Raw genomic sequence first — 17,523 nt, forward strand, 5'->3', positions numbered from 1 at the left:
ACTTAATAAATATAATATACATATCTATTTATCTTTTGTGATCATTAAAAAATGCAAGTTGTAATTTAATATAAAAGATTTTGTTGGTTAGTTTAAAAAAATCGGGCATTATTAGAAAGTTTTCCGGAAAATCTGTTCATCAATTAACCTTAATAAGTAAAACTTCCGTTATTTAAAAAAGTGTAATGGATTTGTTTATCGTAACATTAAAATCCTGTAATCTAGTATAAAAACTTTGAAATTTTTTAGAAAGGTATTTTTTCAAAAAAAAATTAGAAATTAAATTTTTGTATTCATATCATATTTAATTAATAACAAACATAGAAATTTTTTAAAATATTTTATTTATTTTTCTTAAAATAAAAATCAAAAAAATGAGCACTTCAACTTCTAATATACGAGATAAAATTATTGAATCTATTAAACATTTTTCAGAAATAAAACAACTTGAAATTGAGGATAAAGTTATTCAAAATGAACTTGAAAAAATTTCTGAACAAGAAGAAAAATTTCGTGATTTTGCCAAAGATTATGATCAAAGATTAAGCAATCATGCTGATGATTTGATCACATTCGCTGAATGTTGTGAAGAAGATAATATTAGTAGTGATGAATTATTGGTATCTTTAAAAAAATTAAGTGATGCTAAACTTAATAAGAGTAAATCTGAATTAATATTTCAACTTGAAAATGTTAAAAATTGTTTAAATGGAATCATTAATGAAATTACTAATTATGATGATAAAATTACTAAAGAACAAACAGATTTGAATAATGAAATTAATAAATTAGATAAAAATACAAATGAAGCTATATTATTCGCAAAAGGTAGTGTATTCTTAGTTGGTGTGGCTGCAATTGCTGCTGTACCTTTCACTGCTGGAGCTTCTTTAGCTATTCTTCCTGTAAAACTTATCGTTACAATAAGCTCAAGTTTGATCGTTCATGGGTAAGAATTTTTTAAAATTTTATATCCTTTATCAAAATTATATTATTGAAATTTTTTTAAAATTCTTTTATAGTGCCGCCACTGCTGTAGTTTCTACTATTGCTGCAGGTACTACTACAATTCAAAGTAAAATTTTAAATTCTAAATTAAAGGGTATTAGAGAACAAATATCACGATTATTACAAGAAATACAAAAAAGTATCCAAGATATAAATACAATTATATCACATTGTGATTCCCATTTTGAAGAACAAATCGCTGAAATTGAAGAAGTTGAAAAAATTGTTGACATTTTTAAAAAATTGGATGATAGAAATGGTAGACAATTAATCAAACCTATCGCTAGAACTATTTCAACTAGAGCTCGAAAAAATTCTGAAAGTTATAGCGTTGACATGCGACAAGTTTTGAAGAGAGATTCGGTATGGATTTATCAAGTTATCTTTTTTCTTTCAAAAATTAAAAATTCATTTATTTTTTTTTTCCTAGGGATTCTACGATTGCTACGTTTGCGAAGAATTCGAAGATTAATTTTTTTTTTTTTTTGACTGTGATCGGGTTATTAATTGGGTTAATTGGATTGGATAAAATTTGGTTTTTTTTTATTGTTTTTTTATTGTACTTCAAATTATTGTAAAATTTTATTAATCGGACAATTGTAATTTAATGTAATTGGTTGGTTAAAGAATAAAATAATTTATTCTTGTGATTTTATATATTCTATTTCACGTGTGATACATTCCACCCAATAAGATTTGATTTACTCTATCCATGTGATCGATGTGATCTAGGCAGAATATGGAAGTGGGTGTTGAATGATTGGCTGTCATTGTGCCACGCATATCATATCGTTTAGTTAAATATGAAAATAGGAAGGAGTTCCATAATTTTCATAATTTTGATATAAAATTATCAGATCGATTTGTGATTGGTCCTAATTTACCACGTTGTTGTCGTTTTGGCAAAAATTAGATAACCAATCATATATTACTCTACTCTAAAATAATAACGATAATGATATTTAGTATTATACGAAGGAATAGTTTAATTGGAAGAAAATATTTGAATGTTTATTCTGCTGCTTTAGCAATTTTTGTCATATTATCTTTTGGGTATAAAATTATTTAATGCTTAAGGTAAAGAAAAGAAAGAATAAGAAAATTATTTAATGCTAAAGAAAGAAAAACGATAATGAGATTCAAACCAATACAAATATAGAATTTTCATTGGTAAAATGCTAATATCACGTAACCAAATTACTATATCTCTTACTATATTTGAGAAAAGCACGTATCATTGTTTTAAAATAAATTTCGGTCGGCTCTAAAAAATTTATGAAAAATAAGTCGATTTACTATAATAAATTTATGCAATGTATAGTCTATTCTCATAAATATAATTTAGTATATTCATCATAAGTGTATTGATACATTTCTTCACATAATTGAAATCTACTGCTTGGCTATACTTAGAAATATATGGTTTAATTTTATTAGAAATATGTTCAGTTAACCAAAAAATAATACATTTTAATAGTATGAATGGCTGTGTCTGCATTTTCGCATGTACTCAAAGCTAGAGGATATGTGTCATTACGGATATCGTAAAAATAATCGCATGATAGAATTTTATTAATGACTTAGACGGCAAGGATATTCGCGTAAACATCTAATAATAATATAGAATTGTTTTAAATAAATATATATGTGTGTATATATGTGAATATATACATAATATACTTACGACCAACAAAATTCATATCTACAGTTATCACAGGTCATATGGTCACATCCTTTATTTTTTTCAATAGATAAAGAGCATTTGGGGCATTTCTTCGTATTTTGTGATAAATATTCATCGGGTTTTTTCATATTTTCATCGTATTCTTCACAAGTTTGATCCTCATGCCAGGTAACATCATGAGTATAACATGACTTTACACCACAATTATAACAGATTATAATCGGTGAAATATCTATACGGAAGAAAGATCTTATAAATAACTCAAAATTATGAGTCTCATTAATATAGATTATACCTTTTCCCGTATGTATTTGTCCAACTCCACAACGAGCTTTGCACCATCTGAAATCAGGGTCCCGTTGGATCACAATATTGTAAGTAAGCTCATCATATCTGAATCAAAAAAAGAAATTAATGCGTTAAGTAATATACCCATCTTGATATAAGAAAAGTTATAAAAATAAACAGTTGATGTACTCTTTAAAAATATCATTCGTTGTGAAATTTTTAACATCATGTCTTTTCATTATTTCATTACAGTCATTCATAGGACATTTAAATTCAAGGATATTTTTACTATCGATTTGACCTTTAATGTATTCGTTAACACATTCCGCACAAATAACGGCATGATGTGTACATTTTTTAGTTATTTTACGGAAATCCCTATTTTCCGATTCACAACAAAAGATACATTCGAAATAAGACATTTTAATAAAAAATTTGTTTAATATAAAGCAAGAAATGTTTTCTTGTTAAAAAATAAGTTAATAATTTATGGAAACATATTGGCGTATTTTTGTAATTGGACCTAAATTAAGGCCCCAAATTATTATTAAATGTATGTATAAACTGTTGCACAATTTTCATAAGTCGAACACATGACGTATATATCGAAAATACCCTAAAAAAAAAAAAAATTTAATAATAATTGTCGCGTCAAACCCATCTCCTCCCATCTCTCTTCAAGGGTAAATTATATAGAATATACCTGATTAATATTTTTCAAAATTATAATTTTTTATTTTATATTTAAGGTATTGACCGTTATTTGGGGTCATGTCACAAAAATTGGGGTAGTATTAAAACGTAAAATCCATAATTCCCGATTTACAACTGATTTTGGATTAATGATGCCAATCATTATTGTACTAATCCTGAAATAATTCTGATTTATATCTGATTTAGAACACTAATTTATAGCGATTTATAGCTAAAAATAATCTAATTTACACTATTTCGATTAATGATGAAGACAAAATTTCCAAAATAATACGTAGTGGCGTTTGGTTCGTGTAAGATAAGAATGATAAGAATTTTTTCGTTTTCGGGATTTCCACGGAGTACGATTCGGATATTTTTTTATTTAGGATAAAAAGGATAAAAGGTATCTTGGTCTTGATAAAATATTAAAAGTATTCCTTTAATAAAGTTCTTGAACATAAAAAAAAAAATGTCCATAAAATTCTTTGTTACTCTTTCATACAACGGAGTTGAATTGCCACTTGAAATTTGTTCTCGTGATACCATTTATGAAGTGAAACAAAAAATTGAAAGATTAGAAAATATTACAGAATCCATTAGACCGGAGAAACAAGAATTACGTCTCGGTGCCGAAAAACTTAAAGATGAGCTTAATGTATCAGATTGTGAAATTCATCCAGGCGACAATATAAGACTTGTTCAAAAAGTTGCGGGTGTTATACAGGTGTTCATTAAAAATACTGTCACGCTTGAGGATAAGATGGTAAAGTCAATCGCTATTCTCATCGATCCAAGCTGTACGGTACTCGAGTTGAAGCAAAAATATTATGACAAGACAAGGTCTTTTCCGGTAGAAAAACAGAGACTTTTATGGAGCCGTCATCAGTTGGAAGATGAAAGGAGTCTTTCTTCATATAAAATTCCAAACGATTCAAATATTAATCTTGTTGCAAGATTGCCCGGAGGTCTTTAACAAATGGAATATAGGAGTATTTATTAATAAAATTATTTTTCATTAGGAGAACGGATTAGTGTTCTTATTGAAATTTCAGATTATTCTAGAGCAAAGTTGAATTAATAAAGAAAACATACATTATAACAAATTCTTCAAATGATTTTAAGAAATAAACGGATACCATTTATTATACTATATAATAAAGTTGTGCCAACAAGTTATGAGTTCAATAGTTCAATACAGGCATGAAATATCACAAGCCCTATATGGTCAAATTTTAATTAAATATTTTATTTTTCATATAGGAAGTCAATAATATTAAAAAAGGTTATAACTTTTCTGAAAGCTAATCCCTAAATTTATCATTAACAAACATCTTGGCAATTGTTTCGGATGAATTTTTATAATGGTCTAATGAACCTTTAGTACTTTCCCATAATTACAAAAGATCCTGATCTGTTTTTTTTATTTGATCCTTGGTAATAACAATTTTCGTATAATTAATTGAACGTGATCCTAAAGCGAGTTCAGTTTGTAAAGTGATAGTCCTTTACGAAAAAAGAAAATAAATGATATCATTAGGATATATATACCAACCTGCAAAGAGTATCTGGCAGTGATTTTAACAAGAAAGATGAATATCAATGCAAGATATGAGAATACCACCATCTGACGAATCTAACAAATTGTGTTTGATATCAATATTCCGATGTATATAATTGATGAAAGTATAAAATAGTACTCCCAACAAGAACAATTTTAACGTTTATGACATTTGTCATCTATTGGATGAAACTCAGTTTGTTGGATTTGTCAGAAAGAAAGGCATCAAACGGTGGTATTCTTATGTCTCTGGCATTGAGGAATGGAAAGTTAATAACGCTTTTACGATTTAGGAACTTTTGAGTTAATGCGGTTTAACGTTCTTGAAAAATTCTGCCGAGTACTACGTATATGTATTAATATGTAAGAACTTAGCATTCATTAAAACATCTTTGGTAATAATATTTTCATTTTATTTTCTGTGTTCTTTCAAAGTAATACATGTAACGACCGAATTTTTATAATATAATATCTTGAAATGAAGAGAGAAATACTTTAAAAGAGACTTTATAATTTAATATCTCTTTATTAACAGTTAAACTCTTTAATACTGTAAGTGAGAAACAAGATACATTTGGATATATATTATAACCCTCTTCAAAGGCAACAATTGGTTGTTAGAGTCAAAAATTCAGATAAGTTTTCTATTCTTCTCTTGTCGTTTAGTCCAGGGAATTCCTCTGTCACTAGAATATTAACGATGGACTTGCCAACTACCTGCACTCCTTGAGGTTCCAATTTCCAGGATACCAGCGTACTCGCACTCCGCCCCAGTCATTTGTCCATTTTCTCATTCAACTTTTGAAGAGTCAACCATCCTTGTACTGATCGAAATGATCGATTGAATACTAAATAAGGCATTAATGCGTAGGACCGGATTTATGAAAATTCTGAAAATCTGGATACGAAATCAAATAACCAAATTAAATTTAAATTAGAATCCGGCTAGAGTTAGATCATGAAGTTAATTCAATCTGAGAGTTCAATTTCATTACCCGATCCTCTCTTGGCACAAAGTTTCACTACAAATTTATAAATAATGTTTTTGTAACAGACTAACAGATGTTCTTTATTTTGATGAATACAAATTATTTAATTCTGTTTCTACGCGACGAATAAAATCTAATAAAAAAAAACTATATTCTATATTCTACATATATTGATATTACAAACTCTATTTTACAAAAAAAAAAAAAAAAAAAAAAAACCTAAAACTAAGATTTTACAACTTTAAATACTTCATAATCAGCCATAACAAAATTTAACTCAGTTGATATAATACGTTTATTATAACCAAAATGTTCACAATGACATCTAGATCCACAAATAGTTAAATCATCTCTAAAATTAGGTCCATTATCAAATTTACTCGCTACAGAATTTTCAATATAAGGTTTACTCGGAATATATTTTTCATCTTGATTATCAATCTTGAATATAAAACTATCCCTCGTTATACCCTCAACCCAATCAGGAGGAGATTGCCAATCTAAAGGATTATAACCACCAATTAATTCATTTGTTCCTTCAACACGTATAATAGTAAGAGTTGGACCTTTCATATCACATAATTTATGAAATGTTGAATTATCAAAACCATCCCTACTTGCTCTATATAATAAATGAAAATTGTAAGGAAATGTTGAAAAAGAATAATAATCATTTGATTTATTATCAATCCAACATGAAATTAATATACACTCTTTTATATTAATTAATAAAGAATCAATTCCTCTACGTTTAGGTTGTTCTACTGAAAAATTGAATGATAATCTAATCATATCCCTTATACTAGTAAAAAATATTTTTTTAATTATATCATAAATATATTCTTCAACACTTGCTCTATAAGGTAAAACTTTATCGGTGAAATCACTTGTTGTCATATGAGAAAATCTTATGTGATTAATAAATGGTTGTAAACTTTCCTTTAATCTAATAAAATCCATAGTATTCCATTCTTCGATGTTCGAATTATTAAGTTCTACTTTAAATTTACACCATTCTAATAAACAATCCCATAATTGGACTTCTTTAATCATAATATCATCCCTTTGTAATAATAATTCAAGAATCTCTCGATCTAAATTATAAAATTCTTTGCTAAAAAATATTATATGAGGTAAATATTTTATTGTGAAATCAACATAATCTTTAATCACATTAAAAGTTGGATATCGTATTGAAATATTTATGACAAGGACTATATAATCTTGTAAAGAATCTTTAATTGGTTCAAGGAATATATCTTGTAAGTAATCCAATATTTCTTCAAAATATAATTCATCTGAAGCGATCAATAAATCCAATATTTCTTCAGGATCTTCAGTATCGATTTCAACAATCCCTCCGTAAATATACCTACAAGGATAAGGGTTAAAGTTATTTTATTTTTTAAAAAATATTTTTTTTTTGTTCGACTTCATATTAATCACTTACTTGAGAATAATTTCGAATATTTTGGGAGAAATGTTTGGTTTATGAAAAATCATTTTATTATCTTGCTTTTTAACCCATTCTTTTGATAATGCAGCACGAAAATATTTTGATCTTGTAAATAATACAAAAGAATGTGCTTCGAATTCTTTATAATTATTTCCCTCACCTATCTTAATTATTACATCAAAATCATTATTATTATTTAAAGCACTTAAATAATGTTGTGATAAATACGGTAAAAATTGTTGTGTTATCATCTTTTTATAGGAAGAAAATTGCTGTAGAAATAATATCGTCGAGTTGATGTTGTTCGTTTTCTTTTTTAAAAAAAAAGACGAGAAAAAAATATTTTTTTTAAAAAAAAATATATTCGATTTATATACGTAAAAAAAAATTTTTTTTTTTTATGTACCTTAATGCACGAGCACTTTTATGTACATTGTTAATGCCTCGGCGTGAGAAATGTTCTATTTTATTTTAGAAACAATCTTCTTTTGAAATAAATTTACATTGTTATAGAAAGGAACCACGTGGAAGAAAACATATTCATTCACATTAATATTATTCTTTTTTTCGGAGTGTCAATGTGTCATTTAACGACTGTCACGTGAATTGATAGACTATTATTAAGGCATTAAAGCAATTTATACGCAAATCGGAACACGTGAATAAAAACCAACCTTTGGGTACAAATTAACGACGTAAAAAAACTTATTAGCATTAACCAAAAAAAAATATATTGTATGTACTGTATATATTATTAAAATATACTTTTGAATTCATAACATCATTTTATTCCATTGATGCGCAAAAAACTTGATAAACAAAAAAAAACAAAAGATGCATACTCATTAGTCCCTAATTCCATTAATTCAAACAATTATACTATTTCTTCTTTCTTTTACCAGAACTTTTCATATCATTACTTGTTAAGACAGGTAAATTTTCATCACTCTCCATAAATTCTAAATCATATTCTTCGTCACCAAATTTTTTAATAAATTTACTTAATTGACCACTATCATCATCTAATGCTTGTGATAATTGAGATGGATTCCATAATGGATGATTTCTAGTATCTTTTATTAACTTGATTCTTGGCTTTGGTGATGTTGTACGTAATGTATAAGTCGCTCCATTAGTTAACACTATTTGTTGAGTAAATAATCTAGGACGTATGAAAGATTTGGTTGTGGCGTAGGATCTTTTATATAGAGTTGAGGGATAATTAGGGGGGATATATAATTTTGTTATAATACTTAATTTCGTTATATTCATATCTATTTAAATTAGAAGGTAAACAATTATTCTAATTGTTCTCTATATTATAAAATAAAATAAAATAAAACAAATAAATAAAAATATTTTTTACCTGAAACTTTAAAAAATATTAGATCACAACAAATACAAATTAAAGTCTAATATATCAAACTCATTCATTTAACAATTTAAGTTAAATCTTCGTCAACAGCTTACATATGAGACTTATCTGAAACAAAATAATAAAATATGTATTAACAAGGAAAATTTAATAAGTATAAAAAAACAAAAACAAATAAAACAAAACAAATTAATTAAAACTTGGTAAATTACCTACTAATAAATATAAGATATGTTCATTAGTACTTGACACATTAAACAAATTCCTTTTAAAACGAAAAAAGTTTGAGAAAAAAAAAAAAATCTTTTTACTTCAGGTTTGTGGTCGTACAGCATCGTACAATAGCAACACGAAAAAAATCAATATTGTTACTGGATGGATTTACATCACGTGATTACTTATATTTTGGCCCCCAAATTACTAACAAAAATCATTATTCAAATATTTGTATATTACCCTGTAATCGACCATCAAATAATAATAATATCCGACTTGACTCACACACAATTAATCGGATTACCGCTTAAAGTTTACCACGATTATCGATTAGAACTAATATATTTCTAACAAAATTTATCTTCATCTCTCCCAAGATAAAAGACAATAATATTAATATTATTCATATTATTCTTTAGAGTAAATCGTAAATAATAAGTAAACTATTGGTTTCATTTGTAGATATCTCTATATAAAGATGATTCCCACTCGCTATTTAATACCTACCAAAGATTGACGTATAATTACGTAATTAATTAATTTTAATGGATTGGCCAAAATCCACATGGATCATAACAACTGTGAATTTCACAATATATTTACTACAGTTCTGCTCGGTTCAAAAATCCCAAGTTTGGTAAATATAATACAAAAAAAAGCGTTCGTGTTACAATAGAGAATGTATAATTAATTATTAATTCATACGTGATACAAGGGTTCATTAATCCTAACCAATTAAGATGGTGGAATAGGGGCTCTTACTTGTTTGATAATCATTACATAATAAGAACGAACATTCGTAACGAACGTAAATAAAAAGTAATTTTAGTATAGTATAGAAAAAAAAAAACGAAAATTCTTTTTTATTTTCTCTCAACCAAAAAAATTCATTTAAATTGATAATCATAAATTCATTCTTAAAATTCGGGTGGATATTTAAAGGAATCATGTGTTTATATATATTAATAATAAACTATCGAATTATATTGACTATATTGACTAATAATTAATATATTATTATTAATCGGTAAATAATATAATAAAAATAATATTATATATATATTTTACGAATCGAGGAATTTCCGAGAAATTTCCGTAAAAAAAAATTATTATTATTATTATTTTTTTTTAAAAAAAAAAAGTCGCAGGACATGAAAGATGTTTACGTACTAAATTTAGATTTTACTAATTTTACTCATTTTAGAAGGGCTGAAAATTCATCGTAAAGAAAACAAAACTGCATTGTAATGATAAAACGGTGATAAAAAACCCCTTTTATAGATTAGATCGCGTGATATTCGTTCAGAATTTTCAGAATTGCAACTCAAACAAAATAATAAAATACGGAATAATTCCGTTAAAAAAAAAGTTCTTTAACAAGAATGAAAGTTCTTTTAAATTATGATTTTTTTCGCACCACTAAAAAGTTAATTGTCTCTTTATCATAATCGAAATTAAAATTTTTATTTGTTTTGGGAATAAAAAAAGAATATAGTACTTAAATGTTTTTCTAATTATGGATATTTTACATAAATTTTTGTTTATATTGGTTAATAATTTGTGTAACAATATTTTTTAAGAGAAATTTTAATCCGTAAATGTAAAAGATCTTTAATGCATCAAAAAGACAAAGAAAGAAATAATAAATGAAAAAAAGTTCAGACAGTTTACGAACTTGTTTGTTATGTTTGATTCTAAATATACTTTAATAATTGTATATTTGTTATACACTTTCAATATCGAACACAAAAAAGAAAGCTAATAGAAAGTTTTTCTAAATGTTGCACACGTATGTCGATAATCCTAACTTTTTATGGTTTTGATCACCAATAAAATTGCAAAAAAAAAAATATATGAAAAGAGGGAACAGTAGGTTTATTAGGTTTATTAAGTTTCGGATATCGATTGATCAGGATAAAAAAGAAGCAAATCCTATCAAATCTTATTACATCCTATCGAAACTTAACCCGTATATCAACCAATCGAATCATTTGTTCTTAAAATGGCAAAGGTAATACTAAAGAAAGGGTCTAACATTTAGAAAAGTATAATTTTATAAATAAATGTTAATCAAATAAATAGCGCGTGAACTTTTTGATTTTCTCATTGCATTTATAAAAAATGATAAAATGATAAAATTATTATTGTGAAATTTAATTGATAATTTTATCATCATAATTTTAATGAAAATTCCCGAAATTAATATAAGTTATACAGTATAATTAATTATTACCCATAAAAATATCCGGTTTCGCGGACTTATGCGGTTAGATATGCAGATCATCCGAAAGTTTCTTTTAAAGTTCCGAATGTGCAGAATTGTACATCATTTCCAAAACGAATATATTTTATCACTAATCAATAATTAAAGGAGTGGTATTCTAATAAATTCCTGATATGCGCGGTAAAATATAAACAAAGTTTATCCTTTGATCGAAATAATAAATTTGAAATCTGAAACTGTAAATACATACTGTTTATTCATAATTATATATATATAATAAATACTATACATATGTATCGTGTTTCTTGCCGGTTAAAGGAAGTTATTTTTGAGTATAAATTAAGTTTAAAACCCCTTGTAGCTTTTTTCAAAATCTTACATAATTGGAAATTTAAGATTTTTTCTTTTGCTCATTTTAAAATTCTTGAAAAAATACAAGTCTTTCGTTGATATTCATTTTCATTTAGCGTTTCATTTTTCTTATCCTTTTTTTTTTAAAAAAAAAAAAAAAAAATCAAATAAAAATTTTCTCTGAAATGTTATATAAAAAACTTTTACTTTTTTTTTAATGAAATAAAATTCTTTTTTTTTTTTTAAAAAAAAAAAAAAAAAGGCGCAGGAAACGCCCCCTTCCTTTTCTTATTAACGAAAGATTTTAAACAAAAATTACAAAAATTACAAAAATTACACTTTTTTATACTTTTTATTTTGAACGAGTTGAACTCATTATAGATTTAATATGGAAAAAGCAGGATTAATTACTCTTATCGTAATAAGTATAATATTATCATTTTTAAGTATTGTACATATAATTCGAAGAGCGATATCTGCACCAACAATATTTATTCATATAAATTGTCTTTTTGGAGCTTTGATCATTCTATCATTAAGTATTTTAGATATATTAAGAGTAGAAAAAGTTGTGGAATTTACAAAGGACTTTTCAAGTATATATTTTCTTTCTACATCAATAACATTAATCTTATCTTGTTATATTTTATTACAAGTTGGAATTAATTTTTATCAAGATTATTCATTTATAAAAAATATATTAATGTTTGCACCTATAGTAGTTACAATGGGAGTATTCAGTTTATCGGTTTTAACAGCAATTAGAATATTATTAAGCGAAGATTTTAAATTATCACAATCTGAAATTAATTTAAAAAATATTACTTTTATATTAAGTTCAATATCAGGATTATTAAGTTTTATTTATGGAATTATTCCTTTATTTTCAATTAGATATCAAACAAGATTAAGACCTCAACAAACTGCTATTTCTATAGTACATTTCTTTATCGTTGCAACATTTTTTATAGCTCATTTTATAGTTTACGCTATAGTAACTTTTAAAGGTCCAATATTAGATATGAATTATAATTCTATACAAAATATGATCTTAATTTTAATATTTCCTGGTTGTTTATTCGCTCCTCCGAGAAGTATGGTTAAATTTATTAAAAGAAGATTTTTAGGTGTAGAAGAATTAGATATTGGTGGTGATTATCGTCCTAATATGTTACCTGATAATTATACAAGTAGAAACATCATTTTTAATATGGAAAATTATGCGAATAGAAACATCATTAATAATAATAATATTAATAATATTAATAATGTTGATGATGATGATAATGATATTACATTAAATCGTAAAGTTTACAGATTATCAAAATCTTTACCTCCTTTACCACCACAAATTTCATCATCCCCAGTAACAATTTCCTCTCCTACTCCTCCTCCAAGATCAACTCCAAATTCTGCCTCTCCAAGAAGAAATGAATCTCCAAATCCTTATTCTCGTATTCAGATTCATGGTCGTTCTCAATCTCATACTCTTTTTCGTTCTCCATATCAATTTCAAACTCATAAAAGAAGTAATACTACAAATACAGTGAATAGTTTGAATTCTATCGATTCCGATACTAGTTTTTATTTAGCTAAATTTTTCAACTATCCAACGAATGGTAGTTCTTCTAAAAACAACAACAACAACAATAACGACAATAATAATATTAATATAAATATAAATAATTTAACTAGTAGACGATAGTTATAATTATTATTATAACTGTATAATAATAATAATTATAATGACTATTTAATAATTAAATTTATCGAATTTACCGTTGTAAATATTTTTTTTTTTTTTTTTTTAGAAAAAAAAAAAAAAAAAAGGAAAAAAATAGAAAAAAAATTTTTTTTTTTAACTTGCGCTAAAATTTTACCTTTCCTCCGATTAGTTTAAAATTTCACGTGCTTTTAGATTATAGCACATTTTAATTATAATAGAGATTTCCTCGGTAATTGTTCCTAAAAACGCAATAAAGAATATATATTTGGAATCACTTCTATTGTTCGCTTTATTATCCCTCGCATAAAAAGTTTCTTAAAATGGTTAAAAAGAACAATGGTATTGGTAACTATAAATTGTAACCTAATTTTTTTTTATATAAACAAAAAAAAAAATTTTTTTTTTTTTTTTTTACCCAGAATTCCGAGAATTCCAAAACATTTCAACTTTTTCTTCTCCTTCTTACAAAAATGACATCCGAAAAACAAGCCTTATTAAAGAAAAATTTATCAATAATCTCAAAAAAATCATTTTTTTTTGATTTATCAAAACATTATTTAGAATTATTGGAAAATAGTAATAATTTTGATGTATTAATAAAAATTGGTCATGAAGATAATTATAAAGAATTTTACGCACATTCTTTTATATTAAATCAAAGATCAAATTATTTTAAAAAATTATTATCATCAACAAATTTTATTAAAAAAAAACAAATTATTATTGAAAAGAAAAATATTTCACCTAAAGTTTTTAATATAATTTTAAGATATATTTATGGTGGAATTCTTGATAATATAGATTCTCAAGAACCTAAATTTATTTTGGATGTATTGATCGCTGCTGATGAATTAAATTTCTTTGAAATAATAGATTATTTACAAGATATATTTCTTAAACAAACTCAAAATTCAATACAAAGATATTTTACTCATTTTTATGATGTTACTTCTCAATATTCAAATTTTACTAAATTAAGAAAATATGTTAAAAATATTGTAACTGAATTACCTCATATAATATTTAGAGCTGATGATTTTATTGGTTTAGATAAAGAAACTTTATTATATTTAGTAAAAAGGGTTGATATTGTTATAGATGAGATTGAAATTTGGGATTGTATTTTAAAATGGTGTATGGCAAAATCTAATTTAAAGAATAAGGATATAAAAGATTGGAATATTGATGATTTTTATTGTTTGGGAAAATCTTTGGAACCTTTTTTACCTCATATTAAATTTGAATATATTACAAAACAAGATTATTCTATCAAGATTAAACCATTTAAACAAAGTTTTGATCAAAATGTTTATAAAAAGATCAAAGAAGCTATAAATTTAAATGAATATATAGATAATAATATTTAATACTATGTTTATGTATTTTGTTATAGAATTTTAGATTTTAATATATATATATATATATATATTATTATTATTATTATTATTATTATTATTATTATTATTATATTATTTTTAATAAATTTGTATTATCAGTAATCCCGGGTTTATAATACATGGGTTCACCGTACACGTGAAGTTATTCATCATTCAATGCGTGTAGAAACAAGTTAGGAGTAGAAAGGTTTTAATATATATGGTGAACAAGTAAAGGAAATCCCATAAAAAAAACAAAAAGTTTTGTGTGAAAGCGTGAAATCAATTCTGGATTAACAATTTTCAACCAATCAATTTTGCTGCGCTGCGGATATATACTCGGAATTAAACCGTGTCTTATTTCTCTTTATGGAAATTTTTTTGTAGCTTACATGAGTTGAAGTATTATTTAAATCCCCTATTTCAACTTTCTCACGGCTTTTAGCAAACATTCGCCCTTAAGGCTTTTTAAGATGACACCGCAAATATTGTAAAATATTATCGTTCAGACTCATCTTGAGGAGGTGGAAGAATCTGATTCGTTTGACATAATTAAAAAAAGAAAATCACGTGAGATTTTGGAAAGTATGTTTATTAATTAGGCTTAATCCAACAGTATTGAACTGTTTAGTACTCAGTTAAGAACTTAGTCCAACAGTAATGAACTGTTCGTTCGACGCCTAGCGCAATTGGGACTGCTCGTCTGAAGGATAGTTCTGTGAGATTACGAATATTTTTTCAAGTTATTTCGGTTAACAATTAACCAATAGCAAAGTTGTCGTCATCACATACAAGAGCAGATACAGGTATGAGAATTGTTTATACGATGTTTCCAATTCAATTCAATTTAATTTACAACCATTAATAATCTATTGCATAGATTGATACTGAAACTAGAATAAAGAAGAGCAAAGTAAATGAACTTTTCGATAGCATGAAACGTCGCAACATATATCTTTTATGTGGACCGTTTAAGACATTGTCGGAAATAGACGCGGAGGACCGGTTTTCCACAATTATTCGCCGTTAATATAGATATTCCCATAGACATTAAGAAATATCTTCAAAATTTGCTTAGAGAAAATATTGAAATATGTGTTGTCGAAAATAGAAAAACCGCTTAGCAGATACGCGCAGCCATTATTGCTATGAACAAGGGAAGTTTCTTTATTATTACGGCGGTTTAGAGTTAGATGGGGACGAAAAAACATGACTGTATATCGAATCTTTGATTTATTCTCGATGTTTATCAGAGAATTGACGTCAGGAATCTCCTGTGAGCATTGTAATTTTTGTTCCTTTCATTTTCTTTGATATAATATAAATAATGATCAAAAGCCGTCTAGTTCAAACAGAGGAGATAAGAATGATGCTGTTGTATATCAAGACGAAGATGCTATGATTATATACGAACAGTCCTTTGGGGCCAATGGAATTCGACACAATGCACTATTTCTAAACTTGGACGAAATGAAGTGGATGATATAAACCATTATTTCATTTAATATCCTAATCCTTCAATTACAACAGCCAAGAAATTAAGATCAACCGGAATGCATGGATATTATAAATTGATTATTTTATTGACATTTAATTTCAATTTATCTTACAATCCTTATCAGTTGTAGAATCTATAGGTTATACGAGATATTTAGCTGTAAGATTCCAACAACGTTTACGGACAGATGGTTACTGGTTAAGATTGTTAATATTGGCGTCTATTTGAAGGTATTTCTTTTGCTAGACATATAAATGCATCTCATTTACTATTACTTGTTGTAGGTTTTATTTACTATTTATTATAGGCGTTGCTCATGGAACGATAATCTATAAAGGAAAAATTGGGCGAAGAAGCACAATCAATGAAAGTGACTCTGATTGTGTGCGTAACTGGATGTCAATTCCGGATAATACCTCAGAAAAAAAACCGTAATAAGGTGTAATACTGTAATAACTGTAATATGAATGCATGTCACGTTCCAAATTTAATACATTGCTAGTTCTAGAAATTTGCACAGTGATCACGTGATGACGATATTTCAAGCTTAAAAAGCCTGGTGTTAGTTAATGGCGCAATAATAAAATTCAAGATTAGTATAATGTATATTAATGTCTTTACTTTAGAATTTTGAAGTGGAAATGATAATTTATGGAAAATTGTGTTTTAATTTTTAATTGACATTTTAATTCGACTCACAATAATATACATTTACAATTTGATGCTCGAATTTCAATTTGACGTACAGTAACTCAATTTTAATTTACGCCCAGATATACGCCACAGCCCACGTGGAATTACCGTTTGTCACATAACAGATAATTCATAATTGTAAATAAAATTTTTTAAACCGTTATAACACCAACAATTTTATTATTAAAATTTCACCCCACGTGACCGGTGACATTTTAAAGGATGTGAAAAAAATGATTTTGTGAGGCAAAAAAAAACTAAGTCCCTCAGATAAATATAAACTGTGAAAACGCGGTGGGGTGTGATGCCGGTGATGAATATTGGGGTGTTGGTGTTACTGGGGAAGCTTATTAATTATCACCAAACACAAGTTTGTATTACTTAT

The 17,523-nt window shown here is 26.2% G+C and overlaps 8 protein-coding genes across 8 annotated transcripts; 5 read left to right on the forward strand and 3 right to left on the reverse strand.

Moving 5' to 3' along the window:
* Nucleotides 1-374: 374 nt before the first annotated feature.
* On the forward strand, nt 375-1,480 carry OCT59_020034 (uncharacterized protein; the record flags this gene model as incomplete). The annotated part of the gene is made up of 3 exons (XM_025326928.1): nt 375-949; nt 1,023-1,371; nt 1,439-1,480. 3 exons carry the CDS (start codon nt 375-377, stop codon nt 1,478-1,480), a joined length of 966 nt encoding a protein of 321 aa, XP_025173720.1.
* Nucleotides 1,481-2,412: 932 nt separating this feature from the next.
* OCT59_020035 (uncharacterized protein) lies at nt 2,413-3,426 on the reverse strand. Its single transcript, XM_025319475.2, has 4 exons — nt 3,170-3,426; nt 2,988-3,085; nt 2,693-2,924; nt 2,413-2,617 (listed from the first exon to the last, which is right to left on the reverse strand). The coding sequence occupies exons 1-4, from the start codon at nt 3,400-3,402 to the stop codon at nt 2,581-2,583; spliced, it is 600 nt and encodes a 199-aa protein (XP_025173719.1). The 5' UTR covers nt 3,403-3,426; the 3' UTR covers nt 2,413-2,580.
* A 399-nt stretch (nt 3,427-3,825) lies between these two features.
* OCT59_020036 (uncharacterized protein) lies at nt 3,826-4,828 on the forward strand. Its single transcript, XM_025319474.2, has one exon. It carries the CDS (start codon nt 4,146-4,148, stop codon nt 4,647-4,649), a length of 504 nt encoding a protein of 167 aa, XP_025173718.1. The 5' UTR covers nt 3,826-4,145; the 3' UTR covers nt 4,650-4,828.
* Nucleotides 4,829-6,448: 1,620 nt separating this feature from the next.
* On the reverse strand, nt 6,449-7,930 carry OCT59_020037 (uncharacterized protein; the record flags this gene model as incomplete). Its single annotated transcript, XM_025326927.1, has 2 exons — nt 6,449-7,595; nt 7,674-7,930. The coding sequence occupies 2 exons, from the start codon at nt 7,928-7,930 to the stop codon at nt 6,449-6,451; spliced, it is 1,404 nt and encodes a 467-aa protein (XP_025173717.1).
* Nucleotides 7,931-8,420: 490 nt separating this feature from the next.
* Nucleotides 8,421-9,340, reverse strand: OCT59_020038 (uncharacterized protein). Its single transcript, XM_066143919.1, has 3 exons — nt 9,267-9,340; nt 9,046-9,162; nt 8,421-8,953 (listed from the first exon to the last, which is right to left on the reverse strand). Exon 3 carries the CDS (start codon nt 8,949-8,951, stop codon nt 8,559-8,561), a length of 393 nt encoding a protein of 130 aa, XP_066005623.1. The 5' UTR covers nt 8,952-8,953; nt 9,046-9,162; nt 9,267-9,340; the 3' UTR covers nt 8,421-8,558.
* Nucleotides 9,341-12,233: 2,893 nt separating this feature from the next.
* On the forward strand, nt 12,234-13,792 carry OCT59_020039 (uncharacterized protein; the record flags this gene model as incomplete). Its single annotated transcript, XM_025319472.2, has 1 exon — nt 12,234-13,792. One exon carries the CDS (start codon nt 12,234-12,236, stop codon nt 13,548-13,550), a length of 1,317 nt encoding a protein of 438 aa, XP_025173715.1. The 3' UTR covers nt 13,551-13,792.
* Nucleotides 13,793-14,041: 249 nt separating this feature from the next.
* Nucleotides 14,042-14,938, forward strand: OCT59_020040 (uncharacterized protein; the record flags this gene model as incomplete). The annotated part of the gene is made up of 1 exon (XM_025333290.2): nt 14,042-14,938. The coding sequence occupies one exon, from the start codon at nt 14,042-14,044 to the stop codon at nt 14,936-14,938; it is 897 nt and encodes a 298-aa protein (XP_025173714.2).
* Nucleotides 14,939-15,420: 482 nt separating this feature from the next.
* On the forward strand, nt 15,421-16,773 carry OCT59_020041 (uncharacterized protein; the record flags this gene model as incomplete). Its single annotated transcript, XM_066143920.1, has 7 exons — nt 15,421-15,437; nt 15,723-15,753; nt 15,828-15,860; nt 16,201-16,223; nt 16,294-16,422; nt 16,570-16,675; nt 16,753-16,773. The coding sequence occupies 7 exons, from the start codon at nt 15,421-15,423 to the stop codon at nt 16,771-16,773; spliced, it is 360 nt and encodes a 119-aa protein (XP_066005624.1).
* Nucleotides 16,774-17,523: the final 750 nt, after the last annotated feature.

The sequence above is a fragment of the Rhizophagus irregularis genome, chromosome 29, assembly GCF_026210795.1.
Source record: "Rhizophagus irregularis chromosome 29, complete sequence".
Taxonomy (NCBI): Eukaryota; Fungi; Glomeromycota; class Glomeromycetes; order Glomerales; family Glomeraceae; genus Rhizophagus; species Rhizophagus irregularis.